Source organism: Podarcis cretensis, assembly GCF_951804945.1.
Source record: "Podarcis cretensis genome assembly, chromosome: 3".
Taxonomy (NCBI): domain Eukaryota; kingdom Metazoa; phylum Chordata; class Lepidosauria; order Squamata; family Lacertidae; genus Podarcis; species Podarcis cretensis.
This window is the reverse complement of record NC_137172.1, coordinates 41,694,343-41,716,868: the sequence shown is the minus strand read 5'-3', so window position 1 is coordinate 41,716,868 and position 22,526 is coordinate 41,694,343. Positions and strand designations below refer to the sequence as shown.

Sequence of the window (22,526 nt, the reverse complement as noted above, 5' to 3'; positions counted from 1 at the left end):
TCGGGTGGGATCACATACTGGTAAATTCAGGTTGCATGGTGGAAGGTACTGTACTTCCCATTATCTTTCTTCTCATCCTAACTATGATTATTCATGCAACAAGTATTTAAATATGATGGCTTTTATATAGTAAATCAGGCTCCTTCAACCTCAGCCCTCCAGATGTTTTGAGACTACAATTCCCATCATCCTTGACCACTGGTTCTGCTAGCTAGGGATCATGGGAGTTGTACGCCAAAAACATCTGGAGGGTTGAGGTTGAGGAAGCCTGTAGTAAATTGACCTATATATTGAAACAAGGAAGTTTAAAATATGTTACTATTACGTTATATTTATTTTTTCTGTATATTCATATGGAACTATTTATGTGTGAATGTATTTGGTAAATTTCTTTTTAAGCTTTACTATATTCTAACTTTGTAGTTTATAAATCTTAGTCAGCAAAATTATTGGGAAAATAGTTCCCTAAAAAATCAGACTTCAGCTTTAATGGTCTTGGGAACTACATTGATTTCATTTGTATACTGATTCTATTTATGTGTTCCCGGTTGAACATAGTTTGTAATATAAAATCATTTATAGGGTTGTTGTTCTTTTTACCCTGCCTTTTATATTTATGTGTTTATTGATTGGTGCTTTAAAAAAAATATCTCTGTATTAATTATTATAGCAACCAGTTAATATGCATGCCTGTTAGGAAATAAATTAAATTTCAAAATGGTAAAGCTGATGGAATCCTTAATCAAAATCAGCTTTACCATTTTGAAATCACATGTCAAAATGAACCCTTTTTTCCTGATTATTCCCTAAATCCAATCCTATTCAAGTTTATTTAAGAGCAAGTTCTATTGAGTTCAACAGGTTTACTTACAGGTATGTGTGTATAGGATTGTACCCTAAACTACAGCCATTTAAATGAATCCACCACAATTCAGCCTGCAAAGAGCAAATTTGAAACTAGTAAACTTGTTGGTTTCGATGCAGTGAAAACTGAGACTACAATTTGAACACCTGTGCAGGTCCCTGCTTTTCACCTGGGATGCACAAGGGTGTATACAATATAGCCTTAAAAAAAATATTATCATCATCATTTATTTATTAAATTCCAAACTGCCCTTCATCCAAGGATCACAGGGCAGTTTATGATATAAAAAACACAAAAATGCATACCATAATAACAAACAAAAACAATAAACCCCTACAGTTTAAAAGGCAAATGAATGTGGCAGTAGCCTGGATATTCCTCCTTGCAGCGAGGTCATTCCAACCTCAATCCATTATGAGTAGCCTGGATATCATACTATTTAGCCTGTGAATCAACCCTTGTCAGATTATGCAACTGAAACTGAGGGGCAAGGAAGGGCATTCTTTGAACTGATTGCCCAGATAAACCCTAAAATTTGTAGGCATCTGTTAAAACAATTTCAGCTTTGATCTTTCAAACTACACATACAAAGATATTCCAGCTTCAGTTTCAAAGGCCCACAAAGCTATGTTTATAAACCTCTGTTTTTTGTGAGGAAGGAACTTTTGGGTACAGATGTTTAGAAGTGCCTCTGGAATGTAGAAGGTGTGGGCTTTGCCTGGCACTAAGATGGAAGATGATTGACAAAATAAGAAAACCAAGAGAAACCAATATAGTAAGTTTATTAAGAGGGTTGGATTTGGCAATCACGTCTAAGGAGTTCTGGCTTTCAAAATGTACAAAGTCAGGGAAAAGGTTGGTTAGCCTCTCGTTAGAGGAATCCTTTTATCCTGCTTAATGAAGGGAAGCAACTTCATACAGCTAATCTCCATGCTGGAGCTGTCAAGAGTGCTATTAATTATGTTGCTGCTTTGTTTTTGGGTTTTTTGTGCAAATATCAGATTGAATGAACCATGAAGAGCAAGTTAATAATAACCTCTTTTATTTCTCATGCAGGTTGCTGAAGTCCTGGAGGAAAGTGAGCATTCTTGCAAGCCTAGCGAAGTGTCACTTTGAGGAGGGAAGCTTACACTGACGTTCTGGGGCACAGAATTTTGGAAGGCGGGGAAGGCAGCAGCGGTGGCGTGTGAATGCCTGTTCATAACCAATGCCAGAGTCAATAATATGGCATAGATAACAAGAAGGATTTGCTGGAGAAGAGCTACTCAGACTCCCTGACTATTTTTATTCCTTCCTTTCTACCAAAAATCCCCCCTGCCGCTGCTCAAACACTGCGAAAAGATGCCAGCCAAGACACCCATCTACCTGAAAGCCGGCAACAATAAGAAAGGGAAGAAATTCAAGCTGAGAGACATTTTGTCTCCTGATATGATCAGCCCACCTCTCGGTGATTTTCGCCACACAATTCATATCGGGAAAGAAGGACAGCACGATGTTTTTGGAGACATCTCCTTCCTGCAAGGGAATTATGAGCTCTTACCTGGGAACGAGGGAGAGACAGCCAGCCAGTGCGAAGGCCACAATGAGTTCCTCAGGGCAAACAGCACCTCTGACTCTGTGTTTGCTGAAACGCCTTCTCCGGTCCTCAAAAATGCCATATCACTTCCTGCCATTGGTGGTTCTCAAGCCCTCATGCTGCCCTTGTTGTCACCGGTGACGTTTAATTCAAAGCAGGACTCTTTGGGGCCTTTAAGGAATCCCAGGCATAGCTGCGAGCCCGTAATGGAAGAAAAGTTGCAGGGGAAGAGCAAACACTTGGAGAATGGGAAAATATACAAAGATGACATCACATGGGAGCGGAACGTCCCAACATCGCATTATACTAATGGGAGAGACAGTCATTCATCCAGCCTTTCGGAGCAATACGCTGAATGGCAAACAGAGGAGTTATTTGACAATGGCCATCTTTCATGTGATCTAACCAAGACTCAGCCTAAATCAGAGGACTCCCTTTCAGATCTGGCAGAGCCTCTTCTTTCTTTGCAACTTGACCTCGGGCCATCACTTTTGGATGAAGTGCTCAACGTAATGGACAAAAACAAAACATAGAACTTGCTGCTTTTTTGCCTCAGTCATTCATACAAACACAACTGAAATGTACAGGCGCCATCCAGCTAAGGTTAAGCAATTGAGGCTGCAATCCTCCGCACACTTCTTTGGGAATAAGCCTCATTGAACTCAGTGAGCCTTACTTCTCAGTAAAGCATTGGGTGCACCTCTTGAGGATGAATGGGATTTAAGTGTGCTTAACTTTAGATGGATTGTGATTTGCGTGTTTATATACAAAACCAACTCCCTTTGCAGTAGACAATTTTTCTAAAACAAATGACTAAACTATTTTTTTACTTAATTTCCATGATTTTTTTAACATGGCAAATATCAAATAACAAGAGGAGGTATTTTAACAACACAATTTTCAGCCAATGAAACTGTTTTCTAAGAACCAAGAGTTGTTGTCAACATAATATTTGGATTGATTCTGCAAGTTAGGACAATTAATTCATTTTCAGGAACGCTTTGGTTCTCAAGGACCCTGTGTGTGCCATGCAGAAGATTTATGAAGTGAAGGTTAAATGTTAATTAGTTCAGCATTACTTAATATGTAACTCTTTCCCAGAATGATAGTAGGTTTTTTTTTTTTTATTAGCAATGTTTTTCATTCTGGCTGCACTGTTATTGTTGAGTGTTAATGCATAGCTCTGTGTTCAAATGGGAATGGCTTTCTTCTGTTCAACTGTTATGGGAAATATATGTAGCCAATACAAACTGGTGCCATTGAAGTTACTGGAGCCCCTTATGTGAGCTCTTATGCCAATACATATTCAATCTTAGACAATCCAATTTTTAAAGAGATGAATTACACTCAATGCATTATTTTATGAGCTGAAATCTGTTTTTATGCACATTCACATCAGATTCTACACACACACACAATTGCACCAGTGAGCTGTTGCTTGGCATTTTTTGGGGGGAGAGCCATTGTATAAACTGTATATTTGTGTGCATTTATGAAAAATACGTATTTGATCCTTTAGCTTTGTTCCTTTCAGTTACTGACATTGACACACAAATCTTTGAAATTTTGCAATGGGTTATTTTATGATTTTAGAGGGAAGCTCAAAGGAGACTGTGCTGCAGAAGATGGTACGTCAGGGAATATAGTGATGTCCCTGCATTGTTTTAATACTTTGTGCAATACAATAAAGAGTAAAGAATTAATGTGGAAAATCATGTTTCTGTATCTGAATTACACTTTCGTGAAGAAGAGGCTTATTTCAATATGCAGTTGAAACCCACTTACCGTACATTCCCATTACATTTTACTAGTTCTGTGCTTCAGTAGTGCCAAGAGGAAAATAACTTTCGTACTTTAATTAAGATTATTGCTCTGTTCCACAACTTGCCCACACAGATTTTGCAAAATTCATTCATCCTAATTTGGAGCCCCATGTGTGTCATAGTGAGCTGATGGAGTTCTTCTCACAAGTGGAGTAAGCAAATGTTTGAACTGGGCCATATTTTCTTATATGGAATTAAATAAGTATACCCAAGGTTAAGGAAAGGTGTTCTCTTGTATCTTTCACTGCTTGGTGTTACTAGTGGTTCTGATTACCAGAGAGCAGAAAGGAAGGACCAAGTATTAGCACAGATGAATTCAATAACCGTGAACTTTCCACCTTCTGTCAAGTCAGCAAATATATGTTTGGAAGGTGTTGGGGGTATGAGAAAATGGTTTCATCTTTGGCAGGACTACTCACTTTCTAGTAAGGGCAACACTTTAGTGGAATCAGAAAGTGCAATTTTCCAGGACCTGTGCTGACCAGAAGTCTGATGTTTTTGGCTGAATTAAGCTTTCTGAGTTAGAGTCAGTCTCTTAAGTTACCTTTAAGAAAATGCTATTCTTTTGAAAGAGATCTCCCACTAGGGAAATATATCAGCTAATCTTACAATTAAGATAATATCCTTCTGTGTTTTGTGTTCTTTGATTATTCCCCTTGCCACTTCACTGGACAGCGAAGATTGTTGTTTAAATAGTAATCTCTCCTACTTGAGCTCATCAAATCAGAATGCTGACTTTATGAGATCCTGGCCATTTTCACAGCAGTAGACTATTCCAGGGAAATTTCTCAATAGAAAGCAGATAGTGCTGTTTTAAAACCACAAGATAGGGAGAAAGTTTATGATAAAGCTCATTTGCTAATACAAACATCCCTTTCAAGGTTTTCTGGCATAACATATGGGGCACAATCCAACCGAAATGAAGCACGCTTATAACACATCGGTTTCAGCAAGAAAGTGGAACACAAGCTTAGACCTCCCCCATTAAAATCAATGGAGTTTTAAAATGCAGAACTTTGACTTTTTAACACCAGATCAGGGAATGTGTCTGTTTTAACATTCAGATCTAGAGCACATGAGATATGAAAGAACTTGAGACCCTCACTAGGTTTTGTGATTTTTAAACTTGGTTCACATCGAGATTCACTTTTGGTAACCCAGAAATTATCACAGATGATGATTATAAAGAATGGTTTAAAATATATGTGATAACATGGGATACCTGGTTCTAGTGGAATATTGAGTCTTTGTCCCAAAGGATAGTGGTAGTACTTTTAAACCTTTTGAGAATTAAAAATTGGAATTAAAGTTACCCATCTCAGCATTTTGTCAATATCTGCAGTTGTGCTATTGCTTCAGTGCTAAACTTAACTCTGGAGCTTTGGCTTTATCTGACGTTCCTAATGTTTCCTCCACAATTTGAAATCCTTAGAAAAGCTTATACAGGCACACAGTATCTTATATTTTTCCTTCAGTAGGAATAGGACTATAGGCACAAATCATCACAGTGGAACTCTATTTTAGTCTATCTTATGTTCCTCCTCAGACTGTAAGAATATTGTCTTGCATGTTTGTTTGGGCCCTGGATAGATTTCATCAATTGTGATTTACAAATCAAAATCCTGCTGGAGAAATATGGCACCTGAAGGAACTTCAGCCCCTATGTTATAGTATTGTCCCATTATTGCCTCATTCCGGCATTCATAGCAGAATGTCCTGGTTCAGCCACAACACTCTGATGCCTCAATTTAACGCTCAGCACTTTCCATAAAAATGGCATGGTATTTAAATATTACTTGGCACTGGAAAGCATCGACTCAGCCACACCTTGAATCTTGGACTGAGGATCTTCAACAACTGGCAGTCACAAGGACAAGAAACATTTAAACAGTGTTGAACAACATTGAACAGGTGTGTACAAGCACGACATTTATTTGTATCTGATCTGAATTTTTGGACCTATATATATATATATATATATATATATATATATATATATATGTATATGTATGTTTGTTTAATTGGTTCTGGGGGAAGGTGGGATATTTTGGGCAATTAGAACTTAAAATATTTTTTTTATAATGTGCAGATATAACCGCCAGGAAGCTAGGGTGGTGGCTGTAAGGCTGTTTGGCTTCATTAAAACTAATTTACAACGCCGGCTTCACAAAGTTCTATGATACAAATTCCTTGAAGTTGCTGGAGCACTTAAAACAACCTTGCCTCCGATAAGGGGGGTGGGGAGCCAGCAAGCAATCCTCGCCACGTAATTAAAGAATTTAAAAAAGGAATCCATGGAGCTCTGATAAGCACATCTTACATTGGCACCATTTTGGAGGTTTCCACCCAGCACTCAGAACTGTTAAAAGTCTGTTTTGTGTTTTCTTCCAAAAATTAATATGTCTCAATAAAAACTTATTTCTAAACTGTGATGATCAAATCTTTTTTTTCCCTGAATTGAGAGATATCACAAAAAGAAAAGAGGTTTTCTGTATTTCCACATGGTTAACACTGTGCAGTTAATTTAATCAAGGTCAGGGACACAAGTAAGAGGAGGGGTGGGGAATAGTGCTCCCTGTTACAGATGATCAAGGGAAAGATAACTGTTGTATTGAAGGTTAATTGATGGAAGAGGGAGGTGCAGCCTGTTTTCTAGCATGCAGGAACCACTGCAGGACTTGGTTTGCTGTGCCCTGGGCACTGAGCTTTTGCTGTAGAGGGAGGAGTCCAACAGAGCTGAAGAAGACGAAGAAAAGAGTTTGGATTTGATATCCTGCTTTATCACTACCCGAAGGAGTCTCAAAGCGGCTAACATTCTCCTTTCCCTTCCTCCCCCACAACAAACACTCTGTGAGGTGAGTGGGACTGAGATACTTCAAAGAAGTGTGACTAGCCCAAGGTCACCCAGCAGCTGCATGTGGAGGAGCAGGGAATAGAACCCGGTTCACCAGATTATGAGTCCACTGCTCTTAACCACTACACCACACTGGCTCTGAGAATTAACGTGTGGGAAGAGAGGGGGAGATGAGGTTGGGGGTGAAGAGGCTGGGCCCTGAACAGTGTGCCGGTACTTCTTCTATTATTCTAAAACAATACTGAACTGTTTGGACCCTATTTTGAATTTTATTTTAAATTTAATATTGGACCTCCTCCAGTCCCTCAAAAGGATTTCTGGAATCCCTGATACATGCATATCTAGGACCAAATCTAAATCTAGCTCGTCAAAATGTAATGTGGACAATGTTGTATTAAGTGGCTCAGTCATTTTTGACGATGAGCTGGCATCAGGGTCCCACTCCTAATGTCTCACTTTTTCCAAAATAAAAAGGTGATATGGTAGTGAATAGGCAATAATGAATTATAATATTGCTGAATACCAGCATCACAATAGTGATCCTAGTGCTACCCCACAGCTGGTCCTGGATTAATTTTGGTTGTGTAAAAAGATCCTTTTGCTGATTTCAGAGTACACATCATCTGGTAAATATTTGGTGAAGACTGAGTTTTAATATGCGACTTACTTACTTGTTATTGCCATAAGTAGAAAATCACCAAGATAGGAAGCAGTCCTCAGTGTAAGGCGTAAACAATTCCACTAGAAGAATAACAGAGAGTCATTCAGTTGTGCTACGTGCAACTGGAACTAAATATAGTTAAACTGAGAGAGTTAGAGAAGGGTGCATGGTTTTCATTCGACAATTAATTGGACAATTTGCATGACACCACTTTCCATCATTCTATTGCCACAGGCTCTATGGAGAATCCCACTGACACTTTATGATGGATGACAAGCTTGGGTTACTCGCTTCTCTCTTCCATGGGAAAACTCAGAAGGAAGGGACAGAGGAAAGAACGCAGAGAGAGAAAATATATAAGTTGTAGCAGCTCGGGTTGAATAGTAGCGGCACCCACTACCCCATTAAATTCCAGACTCTGGCCCAGTGTGTCACTGTGATGGCCTGGGATTTGGACTTGGAGCTGAACCTGAGGAATCCCAGCCTGCACAGGATTCCCCGCTTCCAGAACCAGCTGAGCCGGGGCTGGGGCTTGAGCCTGAAGGGTCCTCACCTGTGCTGGATCCTCAGGTGCAGGCACCAGCTGAGTCTGCTCTGGCTCCTGAGGGGATGGAGGACCCATTGCCTGCAGGTGCTCCACTCTCAGCCCCGTCAGGGGAGGCTGAGGTTGCCTCTGGGTCCGGGTAACCCTCCAGCCTCTCCTGAGCTGCAGACGCTCAGGGCAGAGAGGCGGAGGGAACTAAGTTCCCGCAGGAGGAGTGCTCACCTCCAGGCCAGGAGAGGCGAGTCACCTGTGGACTGCACTATGCCTTGGGGCAGATAAAAGCCAGCCAGCCCCTTAGTTGTTGGTAGCCAGTTCCTGCCTGCCGGATCTCCTGACCTTGCCCGACTCCCTGCCTTGGACCCAGCTTCAGCTTTGACGGACGGCCTCAATACTGCACCCTCGACCTCGGACTGGACTCGGACCACGCCTCACGGAAACCCACGGGACCAGCACAGTCACTAAATTAAATGGGAGGCAAAGCTAAGCAGGGCACATTCTCTGGGAATCACTGTGGGGAACTCTAAAGAGGAAAGATGGGGAAATGTTAGGACGGCAATCCTGTTCACACCTCACTGAGAGTAAATGCCAACAAGACAACTCCAGGTAACTCAGCACAGGACCAGGTTGCATAGCACATGAAACCATAAGAAGACCCTGTTGGATCAAGTCAACAGCCCATCCAGTTCAGCATCCTGTTCTTAGAGTGGCCAGCCAGATGCCCGCAGGAAACCTGCAAGCAGAAGTCGGGCACAAGTGCACTCTGCCCTCCTGTGATTTCCAGCAGCTGGTATTCAGAATCATTGCTGTCTCCAGCCATGGAGGCAGAGCATAGCCATCATGGCTGGTAGCATTCAATAGCCATCTCCTCCATGAATTTGTCTAATCCTCTTTTAAAGCCATCCAAATCGGTGGCTACCGCTGCCTCCTGTGGCAGAGAGTTCCACAGTTGAACGATGTGCTGCGATACAGAAAGGCTGTAAGTGGTAACAGAATAAGAATACAGAAATGTATCCATGCAATAATATTATCTGGGCATTCAGCTCTATTCACACTGTTTCAACTCCATCCCTGTCATTGTATCCCCTTCCCCCCACATGCCCAGTACGGGGACCCTACACATGTAGCGCACACAACCCTATTCACATCTTCCCTCAATACATGGATGGCTGACAGAGGGCATGGGGGGCATGGCCAGTAGGTGTGGTCCTGATATTCTTTTTTTAAAAATAACATATATATTTTTAATAACATTATTAGGGTTGTTGTTTTTTCCAAAACAAACAAAAAATACTGAAAAAACAGCATTATTATTATTATTATTATTATTATTATTTATTTGTATCCTGCCCTCCCCGGCCGAGGCTGGGCTCAGAGCAGCTAACATCATAAAAACAACACAGCAGTCTAAAGCATCAAATATCATTTAACCCAGAGAAGAAGAAAAAAGAAAAAAAGCCTGGATGTTAGTGAGAGTTCAGGGTGGTTTTTCTTATTCATGCAATCAGTAAAAACAGTATCAGTCAGTTGGAAATTAGTTTTTGTATCTTTTCCTTTATGGAGTGATATTTTGTTGGTCTATTTCGCTATCGGGTGCAATTGCCAAACGCTTTTAAGACCATTCGATAAGGGTGCCCCTTTCAAGTCTTTCCAAAACTGAGCTATAACAAGTCTAGCTGCTAACCATAGATAACCAGTAAGAGATAGATGCATTCTGACCCTGCTCTTCTACATTGCAATATGTTTTCTGCAGAAAACCTAAATTACTTTGAAATAATTTATTGCCACTCTTGGCAAAAAACATTCATAAGTTCTATGTCCCTAGTTGTTTTGCTGACTTTTATTTTCAACCATATCTGAATGTTCACTTTCTGTTAACACTTTCCTTTAAAAACGTTTATAACACTTGTAATCCAGTGGTTCTCAAACCATGCAGCATGCATCTGGGTGGGGTTGTGGAGCACCTGGAAGGCAGTAAAGTCCTAAGGAGGAATAGGATCCTGAAACACGTGGTACTTTTCTTCTCCTTCAGCTTCAATAGTTGAAGGGCTGAATTTCCCTAGACAGAGGAGTCTTACCTATATGCTGGGATAAACATCATCCCAATGCAATTTGGGGAAAAGGAAGTTCAGGAAGAGTAGCTGCATTGTTCTCATATTTACTTGTGTGCAGTTTTTAAGAGATAGCTAATAACCATACATTGCCAGCATTACAAGCTAATTCCACAAATCCTCACATGCAGCATCAGTTTGTATGCAAGGATTTGTATGTGGCACACTTAGCAAAAGAACCAGCATCTTTGTTTAGGGTAGAAGAGGGATGGCTAGCCTTAAGCTCAGTGGTCAGCGAGGCCCCCAAAGCCTCCCTATCTGCATGACAGAGTGTGGCTCTGATCTGTAGCAAAGTGGAATGGTCAGGGGGTTCAGGAGGAATAGGCAAGGCAGCTTCTGCTGATGCCCCCTCCTATCTACTGCCTTGGGCAATTGCCTCACTCTTCCTAATGGCAGAGCTGGCCCTGGTCAAAAGATGCTCAAGAGAGCCAGTGTGGTGTAGTGGTTAAGAGCGGTAGACTCATAATCTGGTGAACTGGGTTCGTGTCTCCGCTCCTCCACATGCAGCTGCTGGGTGACCTTGGGCTAGTCACACTTCTCTGAAGTCTCTCAGCCCCACTCACCTCACAGAGTGTTTGTTGTGGGGGAGGAAGGGAAAGGAGAATGTTAGCTGCTTTGAGACTCCTTCAGGTAGTGATAAAGCGGGATATCAAATCCAAACTCTTCTTCTTCTTCTTCAAGGTGATTTGCAGTAAATCAAGTCCCAAAAATAGGAAAGCAGTATGGAACAAATGTAAAGTTAAGTATCAGTAGCATTTTTTTTAAGCATCCATATCTCAAGTGGGGGGGAGTCTCCCATTTAAGATAGCTGGGGATATCCAAAGGGTTTAATAATATGCCTACCACTAAGGGTTATATCCAGTGTTAGCCCTATCTTAGCTATTGTTTTCGATGGATCTGTCCTGAGTATAATTTAGTTTTCTCCTGCTCTAGAGGGTAGGACTTGAACCAATGGCTTCAAGTTACAAGAAAGGAGATTTCTGAATAAACATGGGAAAACGTTCTGACAGTAAGAGCTGTTCGACAGCGGAACAGTCTCCCTCGGTAGGTTGCAGACTCCCCTTCCCTGGAGGTTTTTAAGCAGAGGTTGGATGGCCATCTATCATGGAAGCTTTAGTTGAGATTCCTGCATTGCAGGGAGTTGGGCTAGATGACCGCTAGGTCTCTTCCTACAATTATATAATTTTATGGCTACAACAGTTGAAGTTCTGTTTCAACAGTGGTGCCACTACAAAGAAAGCTCTGCCAATTTTCACACGGCACGCTTCAATGGTATATATTTCTCAAATAAGTGTTCCTCTTCCACCAGGTTTGAGAATCTCTCTTTGTTGCAGCAGTTCCATTGGAGCTGACAACAGTTAGGAACACTAGTGCTGACCAGACCCAAACATTTATAAAACAGTCAGCAGCTGTGAACACTGGAAGAAACAGCCAGCAAAGGGTTTCAGGGAGACAGTTCCACTAAAACTAGACATAGAGCTCTGCTGAAATGAATAGCGCTATTCCAGCGCATGAATCAAATATGTGTACAGTACATCCCTCACTTATCTAAACAGCCTGGGGCTCATCCAAAGCAACCAGACAGTCCGTAAGCTTGGATACATTTGAGAGCTGTGTACACAGAGGTTGCACAGCTGAGGCACCTTTGAAATATTGCAAATGCACACGGGGGGGGGGGACACTTTTCCTGGTTTCATCCCAGTTTGTGGCTGGCTGGGGCTGATGGGAGTTGAAGTCTGAAACATCTGGAAGGTACCAGGTTGGGGAAGTCTGCTGTGAGAGCAGAAGTGTGGAAGCTGTCTGCCTCCAGGCGTTGCTGGACTCCAATTCCCTTCACCCCTCACTAAGGATGCAGGAGAACGCTGTCCGAAACTCTGTAGTTATTTTTCTCTTTGACATCTGGTGGGAGGGTGTTCCACAGGGCGGGTGCCACTACCAAGAAGGCCTTCTGCCTGGTTCCCTGTAACTTGGCTTCTTGCAGTGAGGGCCAGAAGGCCCTCGGCACTGGACCTCAGTGTCCAGGCAGAACGATGGAAGTGGAGGCGCTCCTTCAGGTATACTGGACCGAGGCCATTTAGGGTTTAAAGGTCAGCACCACTACACTACAACACTACAACAATGTAGATTTTTGCAGAAGTGCTTACTGTGATGAGCACAGGATAGAAATCACTGCCTCCTTACAACCCTCCCCCTCACCACTGGCCAGGCTGTCTGAGGCTGATGGAACCCGGTCACATTCCCCATTCCTCTCATAAAGTTTAAAGATCCGAAATCAGGTGGTTCCTTAACAGAAAATCCTCTCTCCCTACCTCGGCTGGAGGCTGCTTTCTTGTCAATGACCTATGTGACTGGCCCTGCCACCACCTTGGTTCGGGGACCTTTCAGTCTTACAGGAATGCCATGGGCTGAGTTCACAGAAAAAGCAGCTCTTACAGCAGAGCTTTAATGCTTAAAAAGTTCACATGCAACTGACTAAGCTGCATGCGAAATGCACAGGCAGCAAGGAGCCCTCGCAGTCCAAATTTACCTCTTGAAGATTCTGTTATGTTTTGTTTTCTTAATGTGTACTGAAGGACTATTTTAAGCCTGGTGTCATCAAAGCTCAGCCCCAGGGTCTATTTTCAGTGCCCAAAGCACAGTTCTTGAACAGGTGAGCTAATAATAAAGGAGGAGGGGGCACCACCACTGAGTGTATATTGAGTGAAGTTTCCTCAGAGTTGAGTAAACACATGGGATGAAGGAAGGCATAATTTAAATGAGACATTAGCAGGGCAAAAATGTTTATTTGTGTGGGCAGTTATTGCGATTGGCATAACATTTTTAGAAAATGATTTTCCCATGTGCAGCTACCCCACAATTTGACTCCAAATGAACTGCAGGCTCAGCAGATGCTGCAGCAGCATGCAGACACTACGCTCACGTTGGTCTGTCAAATGCCATTAAACATGACCACATCTGCCTACGTGGGCAAGCACTTTGCCAGTGCCTCATTTAATCTGGGCCAAAAAGAGAAGTCAGCAGGCATATTTCAGGCAGGTGTGAGCCCTTAAACCTTTTTTAAAAAAAGTAATTAACTCCTTTGAAAACCTGAGTTTTAACTTAAAAGCTTTGATGATGTCATTCGCTTACTTTATTTAATTCACTTTGGCAAGTTGTCCCAGTTTCTGAACAGTAGGGGAGAAAGACAGCACAGTGCAAGTTCTTTCAGCTACTGGGGGGGGGGGAATCACCTTTTAAAATGTGTTTATTACTTACTTTTATTTATTTCACAAGATTTATACACTACTTGTCTGTAATAAAATCTCAAAACAGTTTACAAAAAGAATAAAACCATAACTTTTAAAAAAAAGAAACTTCTGTAACTGTCATTTAAAGATAATGCAAGCTTACCACAATAAAACATAAGTATATAAACAGTAATTGACTAAAGTATAGTATTTACCTTATCACATCTTTATAATAAATAATAAAAATATAGTGCTACTTTTATTTAATTATAAAAGTGTATCTGGCTGGTTTTGTACCATGTATAAAATACCACAGCTACTGAGTTATAGTTAAAGGTGCTAGTAAACAGCATTGTATAGGTATTTGGTGGCAGCAGTTATTTGTGGTAATGACCGCTCTCCCCATCAAACGGAGGACACCCTTTGCGTGCCTGTGCGCAGCACCCCCGACCCTATGTGACTCCCGGCAGAGTGCTCCTGGACCACCTCCCCAAGTCGCGAACCTTGAGGTTCCGCCAAACCTCAATTTAAATAAGCAATTGCGACTGGGGAGGCGGAGCCAGGGGAGTGGACCAGGTAAGGGTAGGGTCCGCTCTTTAATCATAAAAGGGGGTGGAGCCTACCTGGGAGCTCTCAGTTGGCTCCAGAATTTCACCCGCCCTACCCTCCCTTCATTTAGGCCTTTTATTGCAGGTTAACTTCTTCTTTACAGGTATGCAGGCGCTGCTACAGTCTTACGATGGTTGCTGTTAAAGGACCGGGAAGAAATTTCCCCTGCATTGGAGGTTTCGCCTTCCCCGTAGCAAAATGTCACAACTTTGGCGGTTTTAGGCCTTGGGCAGAATCCTTTAGTCTATCTTCCCCAAATGGATGTGTGTGTGAAGTGGTGACACAGGTTCCCCTTTAAAGGGGTTGTTTTGAGGGGAGTCATTGGCCATATGCCAATAAGTTGTCAGTGCACTCCCCTGTGTTGCGGTGAAATGGGGGGCGGGCCTTCTGCTTAAACATACATCTTCCAGAGCCAGCCCAATCCCCAGACAGATTGGTCAACCCTGATGTATCCCAGATCCCCGGCCAGGGACTGGGAGGGATAAACGCCCAACGCCTAAGCCAAGGTCTTCCTTGGTTTAATAAAGTTGTGGCCAATTTTAATCCCATAACACGTTTTCACGAGTCATTATTCCACTCGGATGTTGCCTGGGGTTGGAGGGTATCTGCCTGGGCACACAAACAAGGGTTGGTTCTCCACATGTAAAGAAAAAGTGAACTTGCCACAGTTATTTAGAAGGTTTGCAGTTAAAGTCTGACAGCTGCAAGGTCACTATTGCCCCACGTGTAGTTACTACAGCTTAGCTCCTTTCTATAATTCCTTGCCTGCCTTCATGTCAGTCTCTTGCTCTGCCTCAGTAGTTATCTTAATAAAGCTTTGGATACTTTATTTGATTCTGCTTTTTCCTTTTCCAGCAATATTCCCGAAGCTATTTTGCAAGACAAGAAACAGAGAAACTGCTGAAGCTGTGTGTGAGTGTGTGCGCAGGCAGTCCTTTTCCTGTAGGTAAAGATCTTAGCCAGTGATCCTGTTCACGTATATTTTTGGTTTTAAATCCCTTCAGATGGGGTGAGTGTGTTGAGCTTGGAGAAAGTGACTATTTTCTTAAACTATTGCTAGGCACTCCAATATATTTATATTTCAGCTTTTTAAAAAGATATTTTGGGGGAAAGAGCAGATCATCTTTCCATGTTTGGACAGCAGTGAGCACATGGAATTGAACGCTGACACAATCTCAGTGATAAATAATAAAATAACAGGTGCCAGACACTGGTGTATTTGAAACTGTGTCATACTTTACTTGGCTGTTACACAAAAACAGATGTCAGGGGAAGGTCAAATTAAGGGCAATTCAATTAAGTGTGAACAGGTGCCTCAAGACCACCATGAAATTTACTGCCTGGTTAAGCCAAGCTAGCAGTGCTTGCTGTTGGGTGATCTTTCTTTTCTGATCAAGAGACATTAAACTGGCACGTGGAACAGATAAGCTTTAAGGTCTTCACAAACCTCCCTTAACTCTCTGTGTGAGGTTAGTATGTTGCGATGCTACATTGCTTCACAATGCAGATTCTGAAATTAATAGTAAGTTAAATGGCTTGCTAAATTAGGGCTGCCATTTTTCAAACCACGAAAATCCAGACAGGAAAGCTGTTGAGCTTTTTTGGGGTGTGGGCATGGCGAAAGGCGCATTTTACCAATTTCTGCACAGACACTGCTACCGTGAAATGCCAGTTGTATGGGAACCCTAATGTGTTCCATTAGGGGAGATTGGTTTGCACAAATGTGTATATTAGGCAGAACTGCATACAGGAAACGACCAATCAACATGCGACCACGCAGAACCCAGAAGTGACTTTTAAAACAGCCCTAAAAGAGCCCAGAAAGAGCAAAACCAGCACGAGAACAGCACCTAGCAATCCCATGAGCCTTTGCAAATGCAATCCCAGAAGCCCTTGCACCTACCATTGAGGCCCGTGGAGAGTTGAATTTGAGCAGGGAGTTTTGGAGGGAGTGTTTATGGCGGAGTTTGCTGACTGGTAAGTGCTGCTGGGTGTTTTTTTTAAAGGGTTTCCAGAAGTTTAAAGGTTGTTTGCAAGCTTTTTCTATTGGTATTTCAAATATATGCAATTTCGCTGACACTGTGTGATGCCTCGGAACGTCAGGCCTGCGTAAATTGGGAGTTGCCTGTATATGAATGTGTTACATTAAGAGAAATTCACAGGGATATGCAGATGACTTTTCATAAGATTTTTTTTTAAATTGCCAAGTGATGTCAAAATGTGGATAACTGGATTTAAGCTTAGAAAAATGAGAAATTAAGAGAAAATAAATCGACAATTTTCTCCTGTCTTCTAGTGATAATACAGGGTTTCAGTTCTTTCTCTCAGTTGTGAATAACTGAGGGGTTGTCCTAGGCCAGGTTGCTGAATTTGACCCTGTTTGCGCCATTGAGGAAGGACGCCTTTTGCTTATTCTTATCTGACCCTTTCGTACCAGGCTGTAGGATTGGGCTGCCTAATATGCCAATAGTACATTGTTTAAAACAGGGCAGAGATTACTGAATAATTAAAAAACACCTTCATTCACTGTAAGTTGAGTAATGAAGTGGGAACGAGCCAGAATTCATTAGTGATAGTGCTGAGTGACAGTATAATAGATTTTCAGCACTTTCCTCCCAGGTTTATGGAATATAGAGTTCCACAAATAGGCCATCTCTTGTAGACCATTATTCATATTAGACAAAGAAATGAGGAAAAGCAAACTTTCATTGTAAGGAACTGCAGAGAAAATGGAGCCGAACCTTTGTCTGTCCCAATTTGTGTTAGAGTGAAATAGGCCATTCTTAACTAGTGAATTAATTATGGAAAGTGCTCCCATTACATTTAACATATGTAACTGTTATTGTTTTTCACTGACATGAGTTATTCTGGGTATTTGTTCTGATCAAGATGAAAGATGAGGAAGTTCCCATTCCAGGATGCATTGATTTAAATGTGATCAGTATTCCTAATTAAACTTTGGAAGATCACTAAGAATTTATCAAGAATGTACAACTTGCTGTTGAAGTGGAATACAATAGATGAGACAGTGAAGTCTGCTATGGTTAAATGGGCACAGGACATAGGTCATGACATTATGTTTGCTGACTGGGAGCAGTTATGGACCACAGGTATTAAATTTACGGCATGCAATGCCTTACGAGAAAACATTATGAAAATGATTTATAGGTGGTACATGACCCCAGTCAAGCTTGCGAAGATTTATCATTTGCCCAATAACAAATGCTGGAAATGTAAAGAGACTGAGGGTACCTTTTTCCACCTCTGGTGGACCTGCCCAAAGATTAAGGCCTTCTGGGAAATGATTTATAATGAAATTAAGAAAGTGCTTAAGTGCACCTTTAACAAGAAACCAGAGGCATTTCTCTTGGGTATGGTCGGCCAGCTGGTGCCGAAGAAGGATAAGAATTTCTTTTTGTACGCTACTACGGCAGCAAGGATTCTTCTAGCAAAGTATTGGAAGACACAAGAGCTACCCACGCTGGAGGAATGGCAGGCGAAAGTGATTGACTTTATGGGACTGGCAGAAATGACCGGCAGAATCCGCGACCAAGAGAAAGAGACTGTGGAAGAAGATTGGAAGAAATTTAAGATGTATCTTAAGAATTATTATAAAACTGAGGAGTGTTAAAATGCTGAGGGAAAAGAAGACGTAGAATTGCAGCGATAATTGGGTTTAAAATTCAGGGTGGAATAGAGAAAGAGGATAAATTTATATTTAATTGGGCAAGATAGGTTGCTGAATAATGGTACTAAATTAAGGATGCAAAAAGGGAAAGGTATGGGGAAGTCCGGGAAAAGAGGGTTATGAAAATAAGGTTATGAAAATATGAGTTTTTTGTTTGTCTGTTTTTTTGTTGTTTTTTGTTTCTGTTAAAAAACTGGAAATTAATAAAAATCTTTATGAAAAAAAAAATAAACTTTGGAAGATCAGGAGGAAAGGGAGAAAATGTTTAAGCAGTGTACTGATTTCAGAGAGTACCTTCAAGCAAAGGGTCTGAGAGTCAAAATAATGAGAGAAATCTAGTTTGGTTTCACGTATTTCCTACCTAGATCTTTATCATGGAATTGTATCTAGCACCAGCTAATTCTGCTCCCACTTTGCCTGGCATTTTCCATAGTACAGTGGTACCTTGGTTTACGAACTTAATCCGTTCCGGAAGTCCGCTCTTAAACCAAAACCATTCTTAAACTGAGGCGCGCTTTCCCTAATGAAGCCTCCCACCGCTGGTGCCTTTCCACTGTTTGGATTCCATTCTTAGACCAAGGTCAAACCAAGACACTATTTCCAGTTTTGCGGAGTTTGTAAACCAAATCGTTCTTAAACCGGACTGTTCTTAAACCGAGGTACCACTGTATGTAAAGGACACTGGAGAGCCACAACTGGTTGTGATGCACAGCATGCTTGTAATCATATTTAGGGACAAATGTGTTTGGCATGGGAACAGTTGGTGGAACCCAGTTGTCTCATACAGTGTGAAGTATCTCTCTGGTGGCCATGCATAGGTTACTGTTGCTCCGCTTAGCATGCCTCACAGGGTTATGAGGATGAATACTGGATTCAGTCTGAATTCCTTTCAAGAAGGGCAGGAAAGGCATGTGTTTGCAACAGCTACAAATAAGCAGTTGGGGGGGGGGGAGAGAGAGAATCTGCCTTCCCCTACTGCTACTGACAATTCAGGCGGAACTGGGAAGAGGCCTTGAGTATTCATCTGCCAAGAAGCTCTTTCTCTCCAGCTCACAACACTCCTCCCAAACTGAGTGCTAGAATGACATTGTGAACAAAACAAACTCCATTAGTAATAAAAGTGTTGGGGTGGTGTGGTTTTTCTAAAATATTATTTATGAATGCCAACAGGAATGCTATTGCAACAACTTCAAAGAAAGTTCAGCTGGCACATTATTAAGAAGGGAAAACATGTTGAGGTGGCTGCTTGGTTTCAGAGCTAAGCAATCTGAGCAGAAGGCAGTTATGTAGCAGAGTTCTGGAAGCTTTCCATCCACTGCTGCTGCTCCCAGATATTAACCCAAGATGCAGACTAAACATTTGTACCCTGTTTGCACTGCCAGCTGACAAATGAAGGTAATTAATGAGCAGCTATAAGGTAGAAGAGTCTGGAAAATTGCAAGGCTTGTCAACTAAAATGCCCAGCGCTGACGCCAGAGTATGGATTTGAGTGCCTTAGGCCTGCTAAGTAATCTTGCACAGATGTGCACTTTATATTGACTTTCTGCAAAGTATTCCTTGCGTTGTACTTTTTTGGTTCCTCTGTGTAAGATCATCCCCTTGACCAATTCTTTCTGGCAGGCCATAGGCAGGGAAGAAATATCACCACTGCATATTCCACTGCCAGTCATAGGAAGCAGCTGGCAATGGGATTAGACACTTGTCAGCGTTACATGCAGGTGTCAGTTCTTTAAAGACTCCTCTGACAATGCATGCTCTCAGAGACAGTAAAATCAGTTGCATCTGCTCTACCGCTTACTAGCAATTTCTACTGGGAACCCAGACCAAGGCTTTCCAAAATAAAGTGGGAGGCCCACAATCCTTCCAGCTCTCAGGTGAAAATTTATTGGCTCTGTTTTTCCCAGCCTAATGTAGGAAGACTTCTGTTGAATGAGATGAGAGGTCTATCTCCTCCAGCATCTTGTTTCATTCAGTGGCTCACTGTATGTCATATACTATTTTAGGGCGCTTCCACACTGTTGCTGTTTTGGGGTGGGGTTCAACCATGTACAAGCAAATCCAGGTTGTGCAATTATAGTTGATTGGTGGTCGTCTTGCCTAACAAGCCCACTTCCTGTGGCTGCAAAAAGTTGGACTGGCCATCAATCACTGGCCAGATTTTCACTTCCATAGTAAGGAAGTAGTAAGGAAAGTGATGGGGAATTAACTGGAAAGTGAGGGATAACACTTGCGATTTATGCAATGGCTTCTAACCTACCTGCAAACAAATAAAAATGAATACTTGTGAAATAGCCAGTGTTGTCCAGTTTTCCTGCAAACGAATCAGGATGAATGCTCAATTAATAAATAAAAATGTGGAAGAGCACTTAAGAGCCAGATATCCATTGACTTAAGTTCTTGTGACTAGCAAAACCTACACTAAAGTAGCATGGATATTTTCTCCCCTCTCCCACTGCACACATTACCGTGCTGCCGCCCATCAATCACTGGCCAGATTTTCACTTCCATAGGATGACATTTTCCTGGATATTTTCAGCATAGGATATATTTCTTCTGATTGCATTCTCAACCCATTTCCCCCCAAATATGGTAAGGTCTGAGTTTATACATTCCCTATGAAAACTGTTGAAAGATAAATTTATTCAAGACCAGGTATATACAGATGGTAATGCATGTAGAAGACATGATCCTAGGGTTTGGTCTGAAGGTATATGAGACCACCATTTTGCTGAAGACTTTGCAAGTCTGAGTCTGGTTGGTACCTGGATGGCTAGCCACCTGGGAACCGCAATGGAAGAAAGCAGAAAGTTGAGATATAAGAAAAATTAAAATGTCCAGGTGAAAACAATGGACAATTCTAAGACTGTGGGAGACCCAAGTTCAAATCCCCAGGGAGCAATGAATCTCTCTGGGTTACCTTGAGTCAGTCACTATCTCTTAGCTAAACCCATCTGATGGGATTAATGTAAAGGTAAAAAGAGTGTGGAAAACCATGCATGCTACCTTGATTTACAGTGGTACCGTGGGTTACAAACTTAATTCATTCTATAGGTCCGTTCTTAACCCGAAACCGTTCTTAACCTGAGGTGTGCTTTCACTAATGGGGCCTCCCACTGCCACCGCACCACCGGCATGCGATTTCCATTCTCATCCTGGGGCAAAGTTTGTAACCTGAGGTACTACTTCTGGATTAGCGGAGTTTGTAACCCGAAGCATTTGTAACCCGAGGTATTAGTAACCCGAAGTACCACTGTATTTGGATAAAAGGCAAGATATAAATTTAACAATACTAAGTGTGACATTGTAGTTAGTGTCAGGATAAATGCAACCGTTGGTCAGATTCAACAAAACAGTTGCATTAGTGGGAGCCAGTGCAACAAATCCCCCTAGTGTAATGCGACTTGCTCTTTATCCTGTCTACATGCCCCTGTATCTCCCCTTAAATTGGCTGTTGGGGGTTGAGGAGAACCCCCAGAATATGATGCAGGGGACAAGAGGGGAGATTGTTCCATCAGGTAAGCTGAAATGCTTGCACTGATGTAACAGTTGTAGTAGCGCAATGTTTAGAATTCCATCTTAAACTTTAAGAGCACCTCCCACATCTAGTTTAAGAGATTAGACCCAAACAGGAGGCAAGGCTAGAAGCTAGAGAGAGAAAGCAGCTAAAGGAGAGAAGACCTGTAGTATGTTGTTCTTTAATAAATCTATTTCTTGTTCAACTTCTCTGGCCTGCTTATTATTAATTAAGGAACACCACAGTTAAGAGTGTTGGATTTACACCAGTGAGAAATGGATTCAAATCCAGTAAACCAAACATCTTACTGGATTATCAGGAACAGTTGTTATATTTCAGTCTAATTTACCTCACAGTACTGTGAGAATAAAGGATTATATATAAGAGGAAAAAATGTAAATAGTAATACACCAGATTATAAATGCACTGAGAATACCAAATCTAGATCTATTCTCTGCTGTATGCCATTGACTTTCTTTCAACAAGTAATGAACACACAAGATTAACCTGCAGTTTATTACTTTTTGCAAATACTAAAATGCTCTCCTGTTGAATAGTAATTAGAAATATTGAACTTCCATGAAGAATAGGCAGTTGGTTGATATTAAAGCTGCAATATAAACATCGTCATTCAGTATTCCTCGCTGGCTATTTTAACAATTGCAATCAGTGGCAAATTAGCTTTCTTGTGAAAATCATTACATACCGATAATAAAGTTCACTCCATCTTTTTGTGAGACGAGCAAATCTTTCACAGAGGCACCAACAGCCACAGGAAGTGAATGGGAAGTTTGACCATAGAAAGGGTAGTTCACACAGCTACTAAAGCACCCAAAAATGCATTGATAAGGATTTTGCCATCATGAGTAAAATCTGATATGCACATTGGCTCTTTTGTATTCTTTATCAACAGGCCAGGGTACAATCCTAAATCTGGCCACTGCCCAGTAGGGCTTAACAGAACCACAGGGCCACTGCCAAATCTGTCACCTTTTTGTGCATACAAGTCAGGGTGGAAAGTAGAGGGGAGTGACCCAGGAACATGAGCCAACAGTGT

General features: G+C 41.6%; 1 protein-coding gene and 1 long non-coding RNA gene across 5 annotated transcripts in view; both read left to right on the top strand.

Moving 5' to 3' along the window:
• The window catches only part of CDC42EP3 (CDC42 effector protein 3), a 58,483-nt gene extending 54,330 nt beyond the window's left edge, over positions 1-4,153 (top strand). For all 3 annotated transcript variants that reach the window (XM_079969581.1, XM_079969580.1, XM_079969582.1), the window contains exon 3: positions 1,922-4,153. In XM_079969581.1, coding sequence (XP_079825707.1) covers positions 2,207-2,974 — 768 coding nt within the window. In that variant the 5' untranslated portion in view covers positions 1,922-2,206 and the 3' untranslated portion in view covers positions 2,975-4,153. The remainder of the gene's footprint in view (positions 1-1,921) is intronic.
• An 11,997-nt stretch (positions 4,154-16,150) lies between these two features.
• Positions 16,151-22,526, top strand: part of LOC307212358 — a 46,541-nt gene continuing 40,165 nt past the window's right edge. For both annotated transcript variants that reach the window (XR_013836953.1, XR_013836954.1), the window contains exon 1: positions 16,151-16,244. This is a non-coding gene — a long non-coding RNA (uncharacterized lncRNA). The remainder of the gene's footprint in view (positions 16,245-22,526) is intronic.